General features: G+C 33.8%; 1 protein-coding gene across 1 annotated transcript in view; it reads right to left on the reverse strand.

Annotated features, from left to right (window-relative positions):
* PTPRK (protein tyrosine phosphatase, receptor type K) overlaps nucleotides 1-17,835 on the reverse strand; it is a 472,216-nt gene that overhangs the window by 23,440 nt on the left and 430,941 nt on the right. Inside the window, exons 14-19 of the mRNA XM_015557792.1 lie at nucleotides 16,502-16,640; nucleotides 8,458-8,618; nucleotides 6,273-6,308; nucleotides 4,460-4,471; nucleotides 2,041-2,225; nucleotides 304-391 (exon numbers count right to left, since the gene is read on the reverse strand). Of these exons, the coding sequence (XP_015413278.1) occupies nucleotides 304-391; nucleotides 2,041-2,225; nucleotides 4,460-4,471; nucleotides 6,273-6,308; nucleotides 8,458-8,618; nucleotides 16,502-16,640 (621 nt within the window). The remainder of the gene's footprint in view (nucleotides 1-303; nucleotides 392-2,040; nucleotides 2,226-4,459; nucleotides 4,472-6,272; nucleotides 6,309-8,457; nucleotides 8,619-16,501; nucleotides 16,641-17,835) is intronic.

The following is a 17,835-nucleotide window of genomic DNA, read 5'->3' on the forward strand; positions in this document are numbered from 1 at the left end:
CTTTTCAGCGTTAATATTCTCAGTTATTTCATAACATCCCATGCATTTGTGTGCAAACATAAAATCACATAGAACTATATCCACAGTGTGAAGAGTGTGAAACAATTAATGAGGATGATGACAATTTCAGAGTTACTGCCAATAGCCAATGCTGTTTGAATATTAAGTAGATTGCTTTATCAACAGATGTGTCAGGCCCTGGGATTCTCTTAAAATTTAAAACCACATAAAGAGGAGTTGCAACTTACTATTTACCTTCTACCCACAACATTTACCTTCACCAGGAATTCTAGGAGGACTTACATGCTATGATGTTTCCATATCGGTTTTTTGCTCTATTTTGGTCTTTTTTTGCTACATCCCAAGATGCTGACTGTCCTTCAAAGAAGCTCTAGAAGAAAAAAAAATTGACAAGCAGACCGAATTTAATTCCTTTTCATGCAGCAAGTTTATCTGTTGTGAGGACCAAAACAGTAATGGCCTCTTTCTCCGGGAGGAAGTCCTACAGTAGTGAACATGTTCCATTTCAGAACAAAGCTTATTTGGACTCCTATACTTGTTCATCTTGGATTGGACTGAGTTCAAATGAAGGACAAGTAACAACTTTAGGGAGGGGACAAGACCTTAAAATTATTTCAAATTTAAGAGTGCTCTCACTTTGTGAGAAGGAGGTAGAGAAAGCATCAAAAACTTCAAAACTACTTTTAATGAGTTATATTTCAAGTGTGCTTCCTTTAGCATTTATAACAGGAACAAAAACACACTTGTTTTCCCCTCAATTATTTATTAAATCATGTGCAATACACCACATTTCAGTTTCTTTGAAGATCATGAAAAGAACTGAGTCTCTACCAGAGACCATATGAAAATTAAAAAAGTCACCATCTCCAAGAATTTTGAACAGATGAGTTTGTTGATTGGTTTAATTGCCATATGTAGCAATTTAAAATATGGGTAGAGATTTCCTTTTTGCAGAAAAGCTTTAACTTTGCTCAAACAGGAAATGGGGTCTTCAAAGAGTCAACGGTCTTTGAAGTGAGGTACACAGGAATACAAGGAAATGAACAGAAAGAACCAGTGCTGGCAGCATGTTATAATTCCTTGCCCTATTCGTTACCACAGCATAGTGTTTCCGGCATACATCTAAAACCAACTTTTGAAATTCAAAGATAATTGTATTCACTCCCAAACTAAGTCATGCAAGTAATCTATAAATATAATGTAGTGTTTAGAGAATTCTTCATGAAGTTGAATGCATTTTGAATGTAAAGAAAATTAGTGCTTGAATTCTTTCACTGTAAATGTGCATGTATGGTGGTACACGTATGGTGGTGCACATACGGTGGTGCACGTGTGGTAGTGCACATATGGTGGCACATGTGTGGTGGTATATGGACGGTGGTGTATGTATGGTGATGCATGTATGGTGGTACATGTATGGTGGTGCATGTATGGTGATGCACGTGTGGTGGTGTGTGTATGGTGGTGGAAGATCTTCCTTCTCCACATCATACTGATATTTCTCAGTAGACAAAGGTGGCAAAGGAACTGTCTACTTTTTGCTATGTATTGTAATGACTAATTTAAATCACTTCTCTTGCAGTTTAATTATTGGTATTTTTGTTTGAGTTGGAAAGGGAAACGAGGAAGAATTTCTCATATCCTTCTTTTGGCTTCTGAACATTTGGATTTGTAGTGCTCTGTTTTTTCCTCTCAGCAACGCTCCACAATAATGCTTAAAACAAAACTAAGAATGACAAGTAGTACATTTAGAACACAAAGCTTTATCCCACTTCTCAACAGAGGGTCAAGAAACAAAAAGGCAGAGAGGTACCTACTGACTAAGTCATTGAATGACAGAACCTGTAATGGTACACTGGAACCCAAGGTATCTTGCTACACACTTGATTTTTCATGCAAACACAGGATTAGTGCCTAGAGAGTATTCGACTCTGTGTTATGTTAAGGGGAGGGAATTTGTGAAGTTCCCCTGAGTATAATAGTTAGAAATAACATTTAACATAATACAGAAACTTTCACCTCATATTCCTCTTTGAACCCATAGCTGTCTGATGTCTTCATGAGATTAATGTGCTGCAGTAAATCGGCCACCCTGATGGCTGGGTGCAGCTGTCCCGTCTGGTAAGGGGATTCTGTCCCCTCACAGAGGTAGCGAGGTACATCCAGAAGGCGACTGGACTCTGCTGTAGCACTGTGGTTCTCATCTGGCATTTTTCAGATTCAAGAACATTAAAAAGAAGACAAAGTTATCTTGTTTAATATATATCAATGCACAGATTTTTTAAGATCTCAAGATCTTTCTGGTAACAGGAGGAAAGGAAAGAAATAGAGTAGAGGCCTAGGGCAGATAAAGCCTTTCACGTCAGCTCAAGGTACGAGGTCAGAGTACACATGTTTATTTCAACAGGGCAAACGGTGCTTTGAGGCGTAGAGAGACATCTAGTCCACCTTTAAAAAGCATAGTGGGAGATTTTGCTGGGTTCTCACTTTTCTCTGTATCTGCAATCATAATCATAGCAGTATTGAGTGGGATCAGAAAATCAAGTCAACTGGAGAGGTGTTTTCATTGTTGATTAAAACAAACAGTCTCCTTCTCAGCCATAAGTCAACCTCCCTGTAGACAACCCACGTGGCTGCTCTTCTTGCCCTTTTGGCCTTACTATGCCCAACCACTTGGGGCGTCTCCCCATGGCACTCCAGACTGGAAAACAAGGCATTCTACAGAATCATCCCTGGACCCTTTATGTCGGCCAGCCAGGTCCCATGTGCATTTATACTCAATCTCTACCCACTTGGTTTATTATTATTGTTGTTGTTGCTTCTATTGCTAATATATTTGGACTCTTCTGGCTACTGTAGGAAAGAAACCAGCATATGTCTCTGGGCAAAATATGTAGTAGGCACTTCCTCTGAAATTCTTCCATGGACCATCCAGGCTGGGCTCCACAGCTCCTGCTTTACATTCTCATGGCCTCTTTTTCTACATTCATGTATTTTATCTTTTAATAATTTGTTTACTGGTGTTTTTCTTCACTAAACTCTAAACACTTATAGGTTAGACACAGAGTCATTTTTTAAAACATATTCCTAGTGCCTGGTGTAAAGCAGCCAATAAACATTTCAATGATTGAGTTCGTTAAAACCAGTTGAATCCCTTACCACCCACAGTTAAGTGTAGGCCCCATCCCAATTGTGTTATTAGCTTAAAATGAAAAGAAACTTTAAGCATCTTTCTGTCATAACAAGGAAGAAAAAAAACAAGAACATTTTACCTATGAAGAATAATTATTATTTTAATGACCACAGTTCTAATCATTACAATGAGAAAAAGCATGCTTATATGTATCACATGTAAACTTACCACTTAAAAAAATGTTTTAAGGGGTGTTACTTTGAAAAGCATTAGACTGCCATGCTCATTAACAGAAGAGAAAGTACACTCTTAGGGGAACTTTTGTTTTTAATGGTAATGCATACTGTAGAGAACAATATTTAATTAAACAGTGAAACATATTTCAAATGCTGGTACATTTGCCTGTTCTATCACCAACTCTACAAATAGGATATGGCAAAAAATGAATTGTTGTCCCCATGATAAACATTTTTTCTTCCTGGAGAAGGGAAAAACAAAACAAAAGAACCCCACAATCAGATTTGTATGCTTCTATAATTTAGCTTGATTGCATTTACTTTACTTTTGCTTATCAGGCTGAAGGCGTTTTTTTTATTTCTCATTTACTTCTAAAACACCACAATGCATCAAAAACACCCCTGCTGGATTCTCTTGTGACCTAACCACCCAACTGAATTAATGCCCTTTATTTAGGTTTTGCCCACCCCTCTAGACACAAACATTTTATAGCAAACATAATTCATGAGATTTTCTTCTTCCTACGTGCATAACCTCATCTGATCTATCTTTGCTAAAATATTGCAATTGATAGACTGACAGAGAGAACATATACATCTCTCCAGTAAAGTTAATCAAAAGCTACTGATCTGGGCGCTATTGAGCTCAGGAGGAGACAAGGACAGATAATGTCAGTGAGGCGGAATGCAATCACCTAAGCTGCTCTGTGGGCAGCCCCAGCGCTCACATCAGACCTGCTGGAGCAGCAGAACACTGACACTGTAAAAGGCTCAGTGAGAAACACAGAATTCACCCACATCCTAAATCTTCCGTAATTATGTTCCAGTATGAAATGCCTTTTGTTTTGCATTAAGCTTTAATACAGTAGTACAATGAGCAGCATTCTTTAAAATAATCACATATGAATTATTAATCTCCAAACATTTCCGCCTCATTAAACCACCTCATAATGTGACTAGTAGTGAGAGTACATGTACTAATCATTATCCTTATTACACATTTAAGAATAATAACTTCAAGTATTTCTTTGATGGAAAGGTTTTCTAGAATTCTTTGCAATACACTTACCAGTTATAGGGACTTTAACCCAAAGAAGCAGTGAAACACAAAAAAACAAATATATGAATTAATACGAAAAGTTTCTAAGCTCTTTTAAAATCAGCAAGTAGATATTAAGATCAATCCATTTGAAATGATTTCAAAATTGCTTTGTAAACACAAAATCTATTGGATGCAAAACAACTGTAAACATCATGACTCCATGAATGATGAAAAACGCAACAAGTCATTTTTACATCTGATACTATTAATGGGAGTTAGCTTTTAAACAACAAATATATATATATATTTTTTTAAATTAAACAGCCCAACTTTCAAAACGAAATAAAAAGCATAACGGCTGTTTATATGAACGGGTTTGATGACTCTATTGTGTTAACTCTAGCCTTCCTTAAACATAAATATCCCTTTTCACAGGGAAAGCTATTACAATAACCTTTTAAGCTGTATAGTTTGTAAAAACCCCCATATATTACCTCATTTTCTCTTTTAGAAAACTATGAAAAAGGTACTGTGGGAATTATTACCTCTTTTACAGATGGGGAAGCAAAGATGAAAGGTACAGTATTTCCATGAGTTTCTATTATGAGTCCATAGGAGGACTGAGAGTTCAACCCAAATATAAATGTCCTTAAAATATTACTGTAATCACTTTTTAACATTTAGGCAGCTGAATTTTTTCCAGTGAGTTGTTAATATTTTAATTGAATTTTACTTATTAATTTGATGTTGACAGCCTTCTAAAGTGCTCAACAATGATGACATTTTCAAAGGCACTTGGTACCTTCACAATGATCAAGATTCCTGACTTCTCACTGATGGTGAGGTTACCCCTTGGGGCAAATTCCTCAGTTCACTTCCCTGCCATTATTGGTGTGGACATTCAAGGGAGAGTGCAATCAGCAACAGAGAACATTGGCTAACAGATTCTTTTATGATATATATTCTTTATATTCCAAAATTATAACTTAAAATATTTTAGTGAAAAAGAGGTGTATTTTACTTAACTGAATTAGTGGAACGGTTCCAAAATATTTTGGAAAGGTAACCAACTGTTGAATATATGCATAATAAAACATGCATCAAATGTAAGCTAAAGTTTTATGTTCACAAGAAATTTAAATATAGAATATGAAAACTGGTAATGTTTAAGACACATTTTTCTGGTAATTTCTACATTTCTCTGGGTAAATCTTAAATATTAGAAACACTGGGTTAACAATGATATATAACTTGTGAACATTATAAGCAAGATGGCCATGAATCATTGGTGTGAAATCAGTCAAGGAATAGAGTACAAGTTGAAATGAAACTCATTCTATTCTTAAATCTGTAATTAAATTAAAAATTAATGTAATTTTACATCTGAAAAGGACTTATTTATCACCCATAAGACCAGTTGTCTTAGATGTTATATAGTAACTATAAAATTAGGAGGATTTGGAAAATCCCTTCCCATCAGATACATTTTTACATATGAAGAAATTACTCATGTAGCACTGTTCCCTGTGCATTTTGGTTCATTCTACTAACCTGCTTAAATAAACATAATCTTATATTAGGTGCCATTGTACTTTTGCTGCAAATCTAATGGAACCCAAAATTAGCAAATACGTTGCTTTAGAATAGTACACCTTACTAATCTGAAATCCACTAGATCTGACTGGACTTACCACAGTTGTTCTCTTTGATAAGATGATGACTATATATTTTAAATCAAGTTGCTTTCTGCACTGTGAACAATTACTCTGTTGACAAAGTTATAACCCATGCAAAGAGGTGTGATCCATGCAAAAATGATGATAAAGAATTAGGGCCTCACCTAACACAGCGGTCGGCACAAGTGGATCATTGGGCACTGTATAGGAAAACAAAGCTCATGAAGGAACATATTGCCCTAAAGTTGTTCCCTTTAAAATAGAGTTATGTTTTCTTAAGAAATATCGTTATTAAATTTTCTTTGGTTACTATAACCTGCAAAAGTAAAATTCTCTTTCAGTTTGGGTTATTGCAAAACACCAAGAGAGAAAGGTGCATCTATAATTATAGTTCAATACTCAGTTTAATTTAAAAAGCAAGGAATATTCAATTTGACATTATAAAGTTTCTAAAATTAGGGGGAATCCCATGTATTTTAGATCTAGCAAGTGCAAGTTACTTTGAGAAACAATTATCTCATATTAATTCCAAGTATTTTTTTTTTTTTTTAGTTAACTCTGGGAAATATATTTAATCATTTCTCCAAGTTCATAGGTGGGTATTTATAGTTACACTGTTGAATTCAACCTTCCTAATAAGATAGGCAAAAGATAGAAAAGTTGGGGGAACAAAGATGTTTTCAAATCCTTAATGGGTTAACTATTAAATCAAATTGTTAGAGAGATGGTACATCTATATTTTCTGGAAAATTTACTTACAACAATATTTTATGTTATTCTCTGTCAATTATCTTATAGTGAAATAAAGATAAAGTAGATTAAAAAGGCCCTATATTGATTAAAATTAAATTCCAAAATGACTATAGCATTTCTAACTTGTTTGGTTAGATACGTATCAAGGAAAATGATGGGCTGCATTTAGGGCTAATAATGTCTGAAAATTTTCACCAACTTGAACATTACAGAAAAAAAACCCTTCCCTTTCTGAAAAGACCTACATACATACAACCTACAAACACTTAATTTTCTCTATATTACTACAACATATGCTTATAATATGTATAAGAAATAATAGTTTTATTGTCTATTCTTTCCTTATACACATGTTTTTCAAATGGAGGTAAGCAAAACTCTGGGATCTGTGGACGAATGCGCCTGCATATGCAAGACCTAGGATAAACATGATTTGCCTTCCTCATGCATCAACTTACTTGAGGATTTAAAGAAACAGTTAGATAATTTAACTTAATTTTAAGTAACAAACAGCGCTATAGAAAGAAAAATATATAAAATTCATTGGAAATTTGAAGATAAACTAATATTAATTGTGAGGCAATTATTCAAATCATTTGCCATTAAATAGCACTTCAGTGGAAATATATCTTAAAAGTCCTGCCTTCATAGATCAACATTAGGAATTCTTAATATGGATGGAGGGGTGGCTAAGGTGGTAGATGGATGAACAGCTGAATTGCTGGATGGATTTTACCATTTCCTGCCAAAGCCCCTATTCAAGTAAACTTTTGAACTTCACACCAGATACTGAAAAGCATGTAGATTCCTCTTTCCATATATATATACACACACACACACACACACACACACACACACTTTATTAATTTCAGAGAGGAAGGAAGAAGCAGAGAGAGATAGAAACATCAATGATGAGAGAGAATCATCAATCGGCTTTCTCCTGCACATCCTCCCACCAGGATCAAGCCTACAACTCAGGCATGTGCCCTGACTGAGAATCAAACCATGACCTCCTGGTTCATGGGTTGATCCCAACCACTGAGGCACACCAGCTGGGCTCAATTAACTTTTTGTTACTAAAATTTCCCAGGAGTATATAGAATATTTTAATAGAATAATTTTATCAATGCAAATAATCTGCAGGAAGAATATGATGTTTCTTATCTCACAAACAATTTATCTTGCACAAAGGAAGACAAATGGAAAAATAACTATAAATCTGACATAAACTCATTTTATATAGGCAATCAAGTATATTAAAGCAATGACAAATGATTTGGTCTGAGTAGTATATATGAATATATATTATAATGATATAGCAATGAAATTCATGCAGTTTGACATTAAAGTGAATCTACTATCAAGATTGAAAATAAGTTCTTATGAATTCCATAATATTCTCTATCGCTTTTTTCTCTTTCTAGCTGTTTCTTCCATTTCTTTTCCTTATTTTCTCTCACTATTCAAAAGACAATGTGTTGACTGCAGAGTTCACTAAACAGCTTCAAAAATAATTTATGAAAATTTTAATGTTGACCGCAGAGTGCACTAAAAAACAGCTTTAAAAATCATTTGTGAAAAATTTAAAGAACTTACATCTTGGACTAAAATTATGTTGGTCCATGAAGGTGATGGAGAGAGGATCTTCGGCGTGCAGAGTGCTCTGATCCGCATAGCTTCGGTCCATAGCATTCACCATGTGAGTCATCTCCTGCCGGGTGTTCCCCAGAGCATCCTTGCGCTTTTTGGCGAGTTTGCTGCCAAGGCAAATACAAAAAGGAAACCTTAGTGTGAAGCTTGAAGGAGAGCTGACACCAGCAGTATGTAGTTCAGGAAAGCCCAACGATAAGGATATAGATGTGGTTTAGAAATAATTTAGGTCATAATTTCGGGAATTAAGTTCCACACTCAAACAATATATTTTGGTTGCTATGAAACTAGTTTATTTGTCATTTGAGTGTTTCAACATTCAAGCTGCCAACCCAAACCTCTTATTTCTTATATTTTATCACTAAAATAAAGTATTATAAAATATAACTACACTTTATAACAACCATATGTGAATACTTCCTTATTAGAGCTAGTCAAGAAAAATTTAAGCTGAAGCTAAATTTTGGTTTTCCTCCTGGGTGATTAATTCTTTTGTCAACTGTTAGAAGTTCTTCTGAGGAATAACATGACTACTTTTTAAAGTTTATTTTGCTATACTCATCCAATTAAAATAAACAAAGCAATCCCATTCTTCATTTTCTGTTTTATTATTCAGTAAAATGCAACATGTGTAGCATTAACATATATTTACCAATTTATTTATAACATTAACCCATAACTAAACTGGAGACTTATAAAATCAACCACAGCTAAATATAATGCAAATATACAGGAAAATTTGAAAAAGTTATATACTATATGAAAAAGTAGATGCATTACACAAATGATTATAATCTTGAACTATAGACATGGTCAAATCCTAAAAGCTTGTTTTAGAATCACATGGCAGAGTATCCACTAAAGAAATGCCTTATAAAGTCAGTGGGACAAATGACTTAGGGGACTTGGAAAATAGAAGAGTTAGACTTTTCAGCTACTTGAATACTGAAATCTTTATCTTAATATCAAATATATGAAATACCTTATGATTCTTTGTGACCATTACACATGAAACATGTAATAAAAACATTAAGGGTATACAAAACGTTTACATCACATTAACGTGGCGATTTAGATGATATAAATAAAGGCACTCTAAAAGCCTGTAGTAGGCAGATTATGTTTCTAAATTTATGGCAGCAGTTTATGTCGCCTCTGAAATATTCTTTAGTTGTTTTAAGAATACCATTTCTCAGCTAGATTATTAGCTAGGATATATTCTTCCGATTCCCATTAGTATCTTTACTAGAGAAAATATGCTACCAACACTTTATTTAAAGGCTCATATAATAGTTGTATTTATGCCCCCAAGAGTTTCCTTTCAAAATTCAATCTAGCAATTCAAGAGCTACTCCTGAATAGATTACTCTCCCCCACCCCCCGAAAATTATAATACTTAACCTCAGGGAGTTTTTACCCAACATACCCAACATATGAACACAGCAGATCTGACACCTAAATAAGACAGTCGGAAACTAAGCTTTTGGGATTGAAGGAGCACTTTTTAAAATAAATTATAATAATAATGATAATGACAGTACTAGTAGTAAGAAAACAATGGCGAAAGTATAATAAGAACTAGCACCACCACCAACAGCATTATTACCACTAACTACACCTTCACAACCACTACCACCACCACCATCGCCACCACCACCATTATTAGCAATATTTGCTCTATTCATTGAAAAGTCATTATCTCTTTTTTTCTAGGTGAGGCAGTAAAATCCCCATAACAGCCTTACAGGTTTCAGACAGGGACTGTGAATGAGTGCTGCTGCAGTGGGAAGACAATGTCCTGAAGTGTGGGGACTGTGGAGACCTGGAGAGCAGCTTAGGGGCAACTTATCTAGGTGACTACTGGCATCTGATCCCAGTGTTAAGCTTCTGATTTTTAAATTACATTTAAGGAGAAGTAATGAATCTGAACATTCATATTAAATTTCCTGACTTTTTCAAGTGCTTTTATTGTTTGAAACAGTGTATGAAGCAAATTAAACATTAGCAGATCGTATTTTGATCTATAGACGTCACTTTCCAAACTTACCTCTTTGATGTTATGTTATTTGTTCATTGACCTACAAGGTTCTTTTACCTCTAATTTCTGGTTAACTTGCATTGTGTCTCACCTCAACAGGCAGGCTTCTCTGACTAATTCCAACAACCTGTTTCAGATTAGGTTTCCGTGCTGGGTGAGTTTCTAGCACCACGTTTTCTGCCTCTAATAACACTCATCACATATCATTGCAAGGGTCCTATTAATTCTTTCCCTCACTGTGTGTTCCACAAAGGGGAGAACCATCTGTATATTCCTAGCACTTAGAGCAGTGTCTGGCACATAGCAAGCACTCAAATAAAATGCTTGTTGAATGAATGAATAGGCCTGTGATATGCTTCACACTTTTCATTTGCTAATTCCGTTAATTCTCAGATCAACCTACTGAAAAAGGCATGAGAGTTCTAACTGTAAAGATGAGCTTATTGAGGCTCAGATAAGTTAAATAACTTGCCCAAGGTTATTTATCTAATAAGCAGTGAAAAATGACCTGGCTTCAAGGCCTATACTCTTAACTATCTCCAGTTGCTAACATCACTAAATGACCCATTACAAGTGTACTATAATGTAAGGCATCGACTTACTCTAGGAGTGAAACATTAATTGTTACAATGGGAATGCAGCACAAATGTTTTGCCATTTAAAACTTTTGAAACAGAAAAAAAAAGAGATAGTTTAAAATATAACTTCCAGTCTTTGCCAGGCAAGGAGAAATAATAAATTCGTTCCTCCAAAAATTTAAGAGATTGAATTGAATAAATATAACACAATGTGGAATATGGATTAAAAAGTGAAACTTTTGAGGATGGGCAGTTCAAAGCAAATAGAAAAGGCATGTTTGGGCTTTGAGGCTTTACTTTAAAATGTATATGTTTCATGATTAAGAAAAATATTAAGCAATGAATTTGTCAAATTCATGGCAGGTAAAAGTTTTCATAGCTATGAAGGATCTTTACTTTTCAGAGTCACAAAACTTTGTTAGTTGTCAAATTACAGGGGACTATAACCTTTGTTAGTATCTGCCAACCAAGCATTACCAGTTTGGTTCTACTACCTTAATTCTTACAATAACCCTATGAGGTAGGCTTTAATTCAGGTTCTTACAAACAAATAAAAACATCACAGTTACGTGTTTTGATCAAGAACTGAGCGTTCCTATGATGATGTCAATGCATGTTAGCTCAAAGGTTGCATCTGATTAACTTTTAAATTCCCATCAATTTATTTCTACTTTTATTTTTAAAAATCTTTAAAATTTTAAAGATTAGCTCCACGAGTTACATCTGAGCAGCTTTTAAAGGCATATCTCTGTGACATTCTTTCTAATTATGATTAATAACGCCAATAGCCACAAATATTACAATAACAGCATCATAACCTACTACCAAGTCTAGGATCCTGGGATATTATCCATCCACTAAAAAGACAATCCCATTCTAACACTATCAATGTATAGATAGTTAAGGGGAAGCTTATTGGCATTCTCATAATTAAATACTTATTGATTTCTGTATGCTTGATGCTCTGTCTCCACTGAGGAACAAGTATATATAATGTGCACTTCAGGGCAGTTAAACCATTCTGAAACTACTTGAGTTTGACAGATGTGCAAACGACTTTCATCATCAAAGCATTCAACAGCATACATATCCGCAGGTGGATATATGGGTGGGCTATAACGAGGAAAAGTGCTCCATCATTGTATGAAATGGTACAGTTAATTACCTTTGGCTTCATCCAACATGATTTAACAAGGATATTATGACCCATCAGAATAAGCTAGGAGCATTGTTAGTTTTCACCTGCTTGGGTAGCAGATTTTTTAATAATATTTTAAACAAAATTCTGTTATAGTCATTGAGACTCAACAAATTTTGTTGTTAAGCTAGATTAAATTTACCTAATGAAATAAATAGTGGGGGATACGTGCCCTCAAACATGCGTAATCACAGTCCTTAAGTCTAAAAGGTGGTGGATCAAATAGTGAACAAGCAATGTCCAGGAACACTTGGTTGTATTGTTCCTTTGGATTGGCTGTGTATCCTGGCATCTAAAGTAGCAAATTGAAAATGAGTAGAAAAATAGAGTGGCTAATACTCTCCATCCTTATCCAACTATCATTCTATACCTAATTATAGGATGAGCTAAGACTTTGGAAGAGAAAAGGAGATTTGTGACATGTACCTATGTTTTGTGTATTTGGAAGGGGCTTTTCCCCACCTTGGTCTTGTTTTTAAAAAATAATAATCTTACTTATGTTAAAATAAACAATAATGTTTTTTTCTCCAAATTGTTTTCTATTTATTTGTCACTTAAGCATTATGCATTAATCCATTTGTTTTGCAAGGGTATACTGACAGCCTAGACGGGCAGACCAAAGTTGTTCATTTGGAAGTTATAACCCATCATGGATTCCTGGAAATGTGGAGACAGATGTTTTCACTATCAGTCCTGATGTGATTTGCATCCTGGGAAGCCACTTTTGATTGTTCTTCTATGAATCTATCACTTGGGTCATTTTGTTAAATATAACAGTGTTACGTAAAGATAGTGATTCGTGCGTTACAACCACTACCTCTGCCTGATGAGAGAGGTCTCATATTGATAAGGTACAGGTTTGACGTAACTAAATAAATGATGTTTTAGGCTGTAGACTAAAGCTACTTATGGAAAACTGAAAATTTTAAAATAAAGGTAGCTGAACATACAGAAATACAATATCCCTTTTTAAAAAGATTAACAAAGTAAGTTAATAGGTAAACTTTATAGTTTTAGAGTCCAGAAAAACATTTTTTGAAATGTCACCAAAATTGTAAACATCATGTTTTGTTTTGTTTTTTTTTCCAAAAAGGGATACTGCATCTTTAACACACGTAAAGTCGTATATCACCCATTTTCTACTTACAGGTAGTAGGAGTAAGAATAGTAGCTCCTCCTGGCAAGCAAATCACAGACAGTGGAAAAAGAGAAGCAATGGTGAATGAAAAGCGTGACTCCGTCACATTCAATAAAGCAGAAAAATGTGCGTTAAAAATAAAATGAAATAAAATAAAATTCATGTTTTTTTTTGGTTTGCATTTCAATTTGCTCATGCATTGGTTAGATATCTTTTGCCATGCAATTAGACAGATATGCAATAGAAAAATAAAATTTAAAATACATAATTTTGGAAAAAAATAACATGCTGACATTTCTTTTATAGCCAAAAAAATTGAAAGATTAAATGGATTGTGTATCTTCAACATGCAGTTAAGCACATCCTCCATTACCATCTAAATGTCATGAAAGATGGAACAGCTGTTTATAGAACTTGTACACTGAATTGATTATTATTCTTTAGATACAAAATATAAAGATCTATTATGTTAATATAGAATATATGCAGAATGAGACCTAAATTTTTGTAAATAAGTCATTATATCTTAATGGTACACAGGTACATACATATATTAAGTGAATATACGTATGCACCAAACACTATAATATACACAAAATATGTCTACAGTAGATGTATGTGAAGATGATATCATACACAAACATTTACTGTATTGAAACATAATTTCAAATTTATGTTTAGAATTATTAAAGCATCCATGCTGTGCATTTAAAATATAATACATAACCAATGAAGTAATGGCATACATTTGGAAATAATTCAACAGCAATTAAATTAAAAAATGGCATTGCGTTTTGAAAGATGCAATATCCCTTTTCTCAGCCTAAAAACTTACTTTATGTATACCCTTAGCTGTAGAACTTCACTAAAGTGAATTCCAAACCATTTCTTCACACAACCAAAAATACATAGAATGTTTTCAACAAGAGAAGTATACCTATATATATTATTATCCCCAGTGAGGGATAAAATCTTGAGAAACCTAGTCATTTCCCATAAAAATAAAGATTAAAGGCTAAAATAATTTGCCTTTTCATTAATTTTATTATAAATTTGTGCATTATATGGGTACCTATGTTATACACTAAAATGTTTCCCTAAATTTGATACTATCCAATATTATTGTAATATCTATGATTTTGTGTATGTATAATAAACATATTTTTGATTAAATCATACAGGATACATGTGTGACACAAAATTGAGTAAAAGTCGTTACAAAGTTGGATGAGTAAGATATTCAATTAATTTAATTATAATGTTATATATTGGAAGGTAACATATTTAAGTATGTAACTTTGTGTATAAAATTATAACCTTTACTAATCATGGAGGTGATGAGGCAGAAAAATAAAAGCCCTAGCATACTCTCTACCAAAAAGCAATCAATTAAAGTATAACTGTGAAAACTCCAACATTACACATTTTACTTGAGGCCCATTTATCTAACCATTTAAAATATGAACCAGCAAAGAATTTGCTACATTATGCAATTTTAGAGAGTTGTCAGAGCATATACACCCCCCTCCCCCAATCATGCTTTGGGATTGTTTTGGCATACTTTATAAGATTTATGTTTCAAATGTTTTTGTTATTTCTAAAATAGAAGGCCATGAATAAGAAAGACCCTAATAACAAATAAAACTGATTATTTCACCCAATTTTAACTAGGTGAGGACATAATCTGAAGCTATTTTCTTGCTCCCATGTCCAATCTGAAGTGACTGGAATAATTTCAATAGAGGAGCAAAGTTGAATGACTTTCTAAATTTTTTAGTGTAGTTAACCCTCCAAGTATAAATTTACTCTAAGTAGAAACATATGATCTGGAGGTTATATTCAAAAAGTGTATTGATCTTGCCTGGCAAATTTGTATTACTAAAATACTTAAATCTTTCTGACTCAAATATGATGTATTTTCCAACCACATAGGTAGACAACAGCAGAAAGAGAAAGCACTATTGGGGAAAGCACGTATGTAGCTAATTTAACACAAAACACTATAATGCATACCTAATGTTTCTAATGCAGATGTGTCTTCTCCAACATATATATCTCCAGGGAATAATTGTAAAGAGGCAATGCATTAAAATAAACTCTGATGGAATTATTAAACATGTAGTATGAATCATATCTATATTGGTAATGATCTATTTTGAATACAAAATACTAATCATCATAGAATATTATATGACTTAATGTTATCAACATCATTTATTATATTATTTAATATAATTTACAAATTACAAACACTTTTAGATACAACACTATTTTAGGGCTATATTCTGCACGTTAAGATGTGTTTAAGTCCTTCCCAATTGTAGATTTATCTAACACATATGATTGGGAGAACTGGGGATTTGTATAGTTTCTGAGACAATGCCTGACAAATGACACATAAGAAAATGAAAAAAAGTATAAGTTATAAAAACTGCATACTTTGGAAAAACCTCCAGACTAGAGTTCATTTTAAATTCTAGTGGGTCCTAATACCTTCATATGATTCCAGAAGATATTAGTTGATACAGTATAATAGACTAATGATCAATTTTTAAAAACTTGACTTTTCATATTAAAGTGCTCAAATAGTCAGTGAATATTTAATACACAACTTCACAAATAATGTTTATATTCTTCTCATACCTTATTTATAGCCAATATGTACAAAAATAGAGTACAAAATAATTCATAGACCATAACCCAAGCATTATGATAAATCCTGACTTCATTATTCTTAATAACACTAGAAGTACAAGATAAATTAACATCTCAAGTATCTTCGCATTTGATAAATTTTAATTCATACATTAATATCAATGTTAATGTGACAAAAAGTAGATATTTATATCTGAAATTAAACTGCAAATAACCAACACAAATTTATTTTTGAAGTATGAGGAATAGACTCCTGCTGACATGGTTAAAATGCAATTCTTCTAAATTCAATCCTCTAATTTAAGAAGGTCAAGGAAACAAAAAAGTACTTGAAATCTAGTGACATGGATAAGCGAGTGGGACAGAACAAAATGAGGGCTTACCTCTTTTTTACAATCAATACGACAACCAGGAGGAGGAGGATGAACACCAAAATTCCGGCACTAATTCCTGCTATTTTCACCACTCTGTCTGTCTGCTTGGCCGGGTCTGGAATCACTTCTGGTTCTTCTGTTGCTGCTGCTAAATGAACCAAAAAAAATAAGTTACTAAAAACAGCTAATTATCACAGAAAGGAAACTGCACAACTATTCCAAAAAGGTGACTTGTTTCATTTACTTGAATGAAAATAACCTGAAAATATAAATACAGAAGGGTGCTAAACTATACAGCACGAGAGAGTTAGGGTCAAGCTAAGGGGAAAGCTTTCTGAGTAGGGGTTAACAAAAAAAATAAAACAAAATCTAGAGACAACTATCAAAGGGAATAGTGAATGATTTTTCTCCAAATGTCCAAAAGTGAGAAGGGGTCAGATTTAAAGCTGTATTGAGCGAACCCTCTCCACTCCAGTGCAGGGTGCTGGGCTTGGCCCTCTAAGGTAGAGTCGGCGGCACTTGTCTGGGACACAAGTGGTTAAGCTAAACAAGTGCCTCGTGTAACTGCTGGAGGTGTGAGTTTATAATGTGCTGTATAAAATTTGAAATGAATAGTTGGTTTGGGGCACAAAAATAATAAGAAAAGTAAAACAGGCACATCAAGAAATATTTCACATTCTCCTAACAAATAAAACCCAGATAACAAACTTGAAAAACAGAAATCTGAAAAGATAAATCTGTAACAATTTTTTTTTTTTTGTAGAACTTCACTTCCTTTCTGGAAGCCACCACCGTCCCCTATATACACACATATTGAAATTATAATCTTTAATTAATTTATAAGCTCCAGTAAACCTCTGAAGACGTTTTCCTTTTTACCTAATTTACCTATTTTTATGTACATTTTACATATAAAAACTGAGGCTTAGAGAGATGACGATAGATGACCAGGTGCTCAAGAACAGAGAAAAACCTAACATCCATCATCCAAACCAGCCGTCTCGGTGTTCCCATCCAGGGACTCTCCTGATGAGAACGGGTGTGACAAGAGCACAGGGGATTCTGAGGGTTCAGCACATTTGGGAAACTGCCTTAAAGCCCTCATCACAGTGTCAAGGATAATGGTTAAATGAACAAACAAATAAATAAACTTAACCGCACTCACTGCTTTCCAATGAATAATTTTCCAATTCCCCTTTTAAAATAGTCCATTTTTTCTAGAACGCTGTCCTTTCTTTCTTATTTTTTAAAAATATATTTTTTTAAAAAATATATATATATTTATTGATTGAGAGAGAGAGAGAGAGAGAGAGAGAGAGAGAGAGAGAGAGAGAGAGAGATCA

This window comes from Myotis davidii, unplaced genomic scaffold, assembly GCF_000327345.1.
Source record: "Myotis davidii unplaced genomic scaffold, ASM32734v1 scaffold147, whole genome shotgun sequence".
Lineage (NCBI taxonomy): Eukaryota > Metazoa > Chordata > Mammalia > Chiroptera > Vespertilionidae > Myotis > Myotis davidii.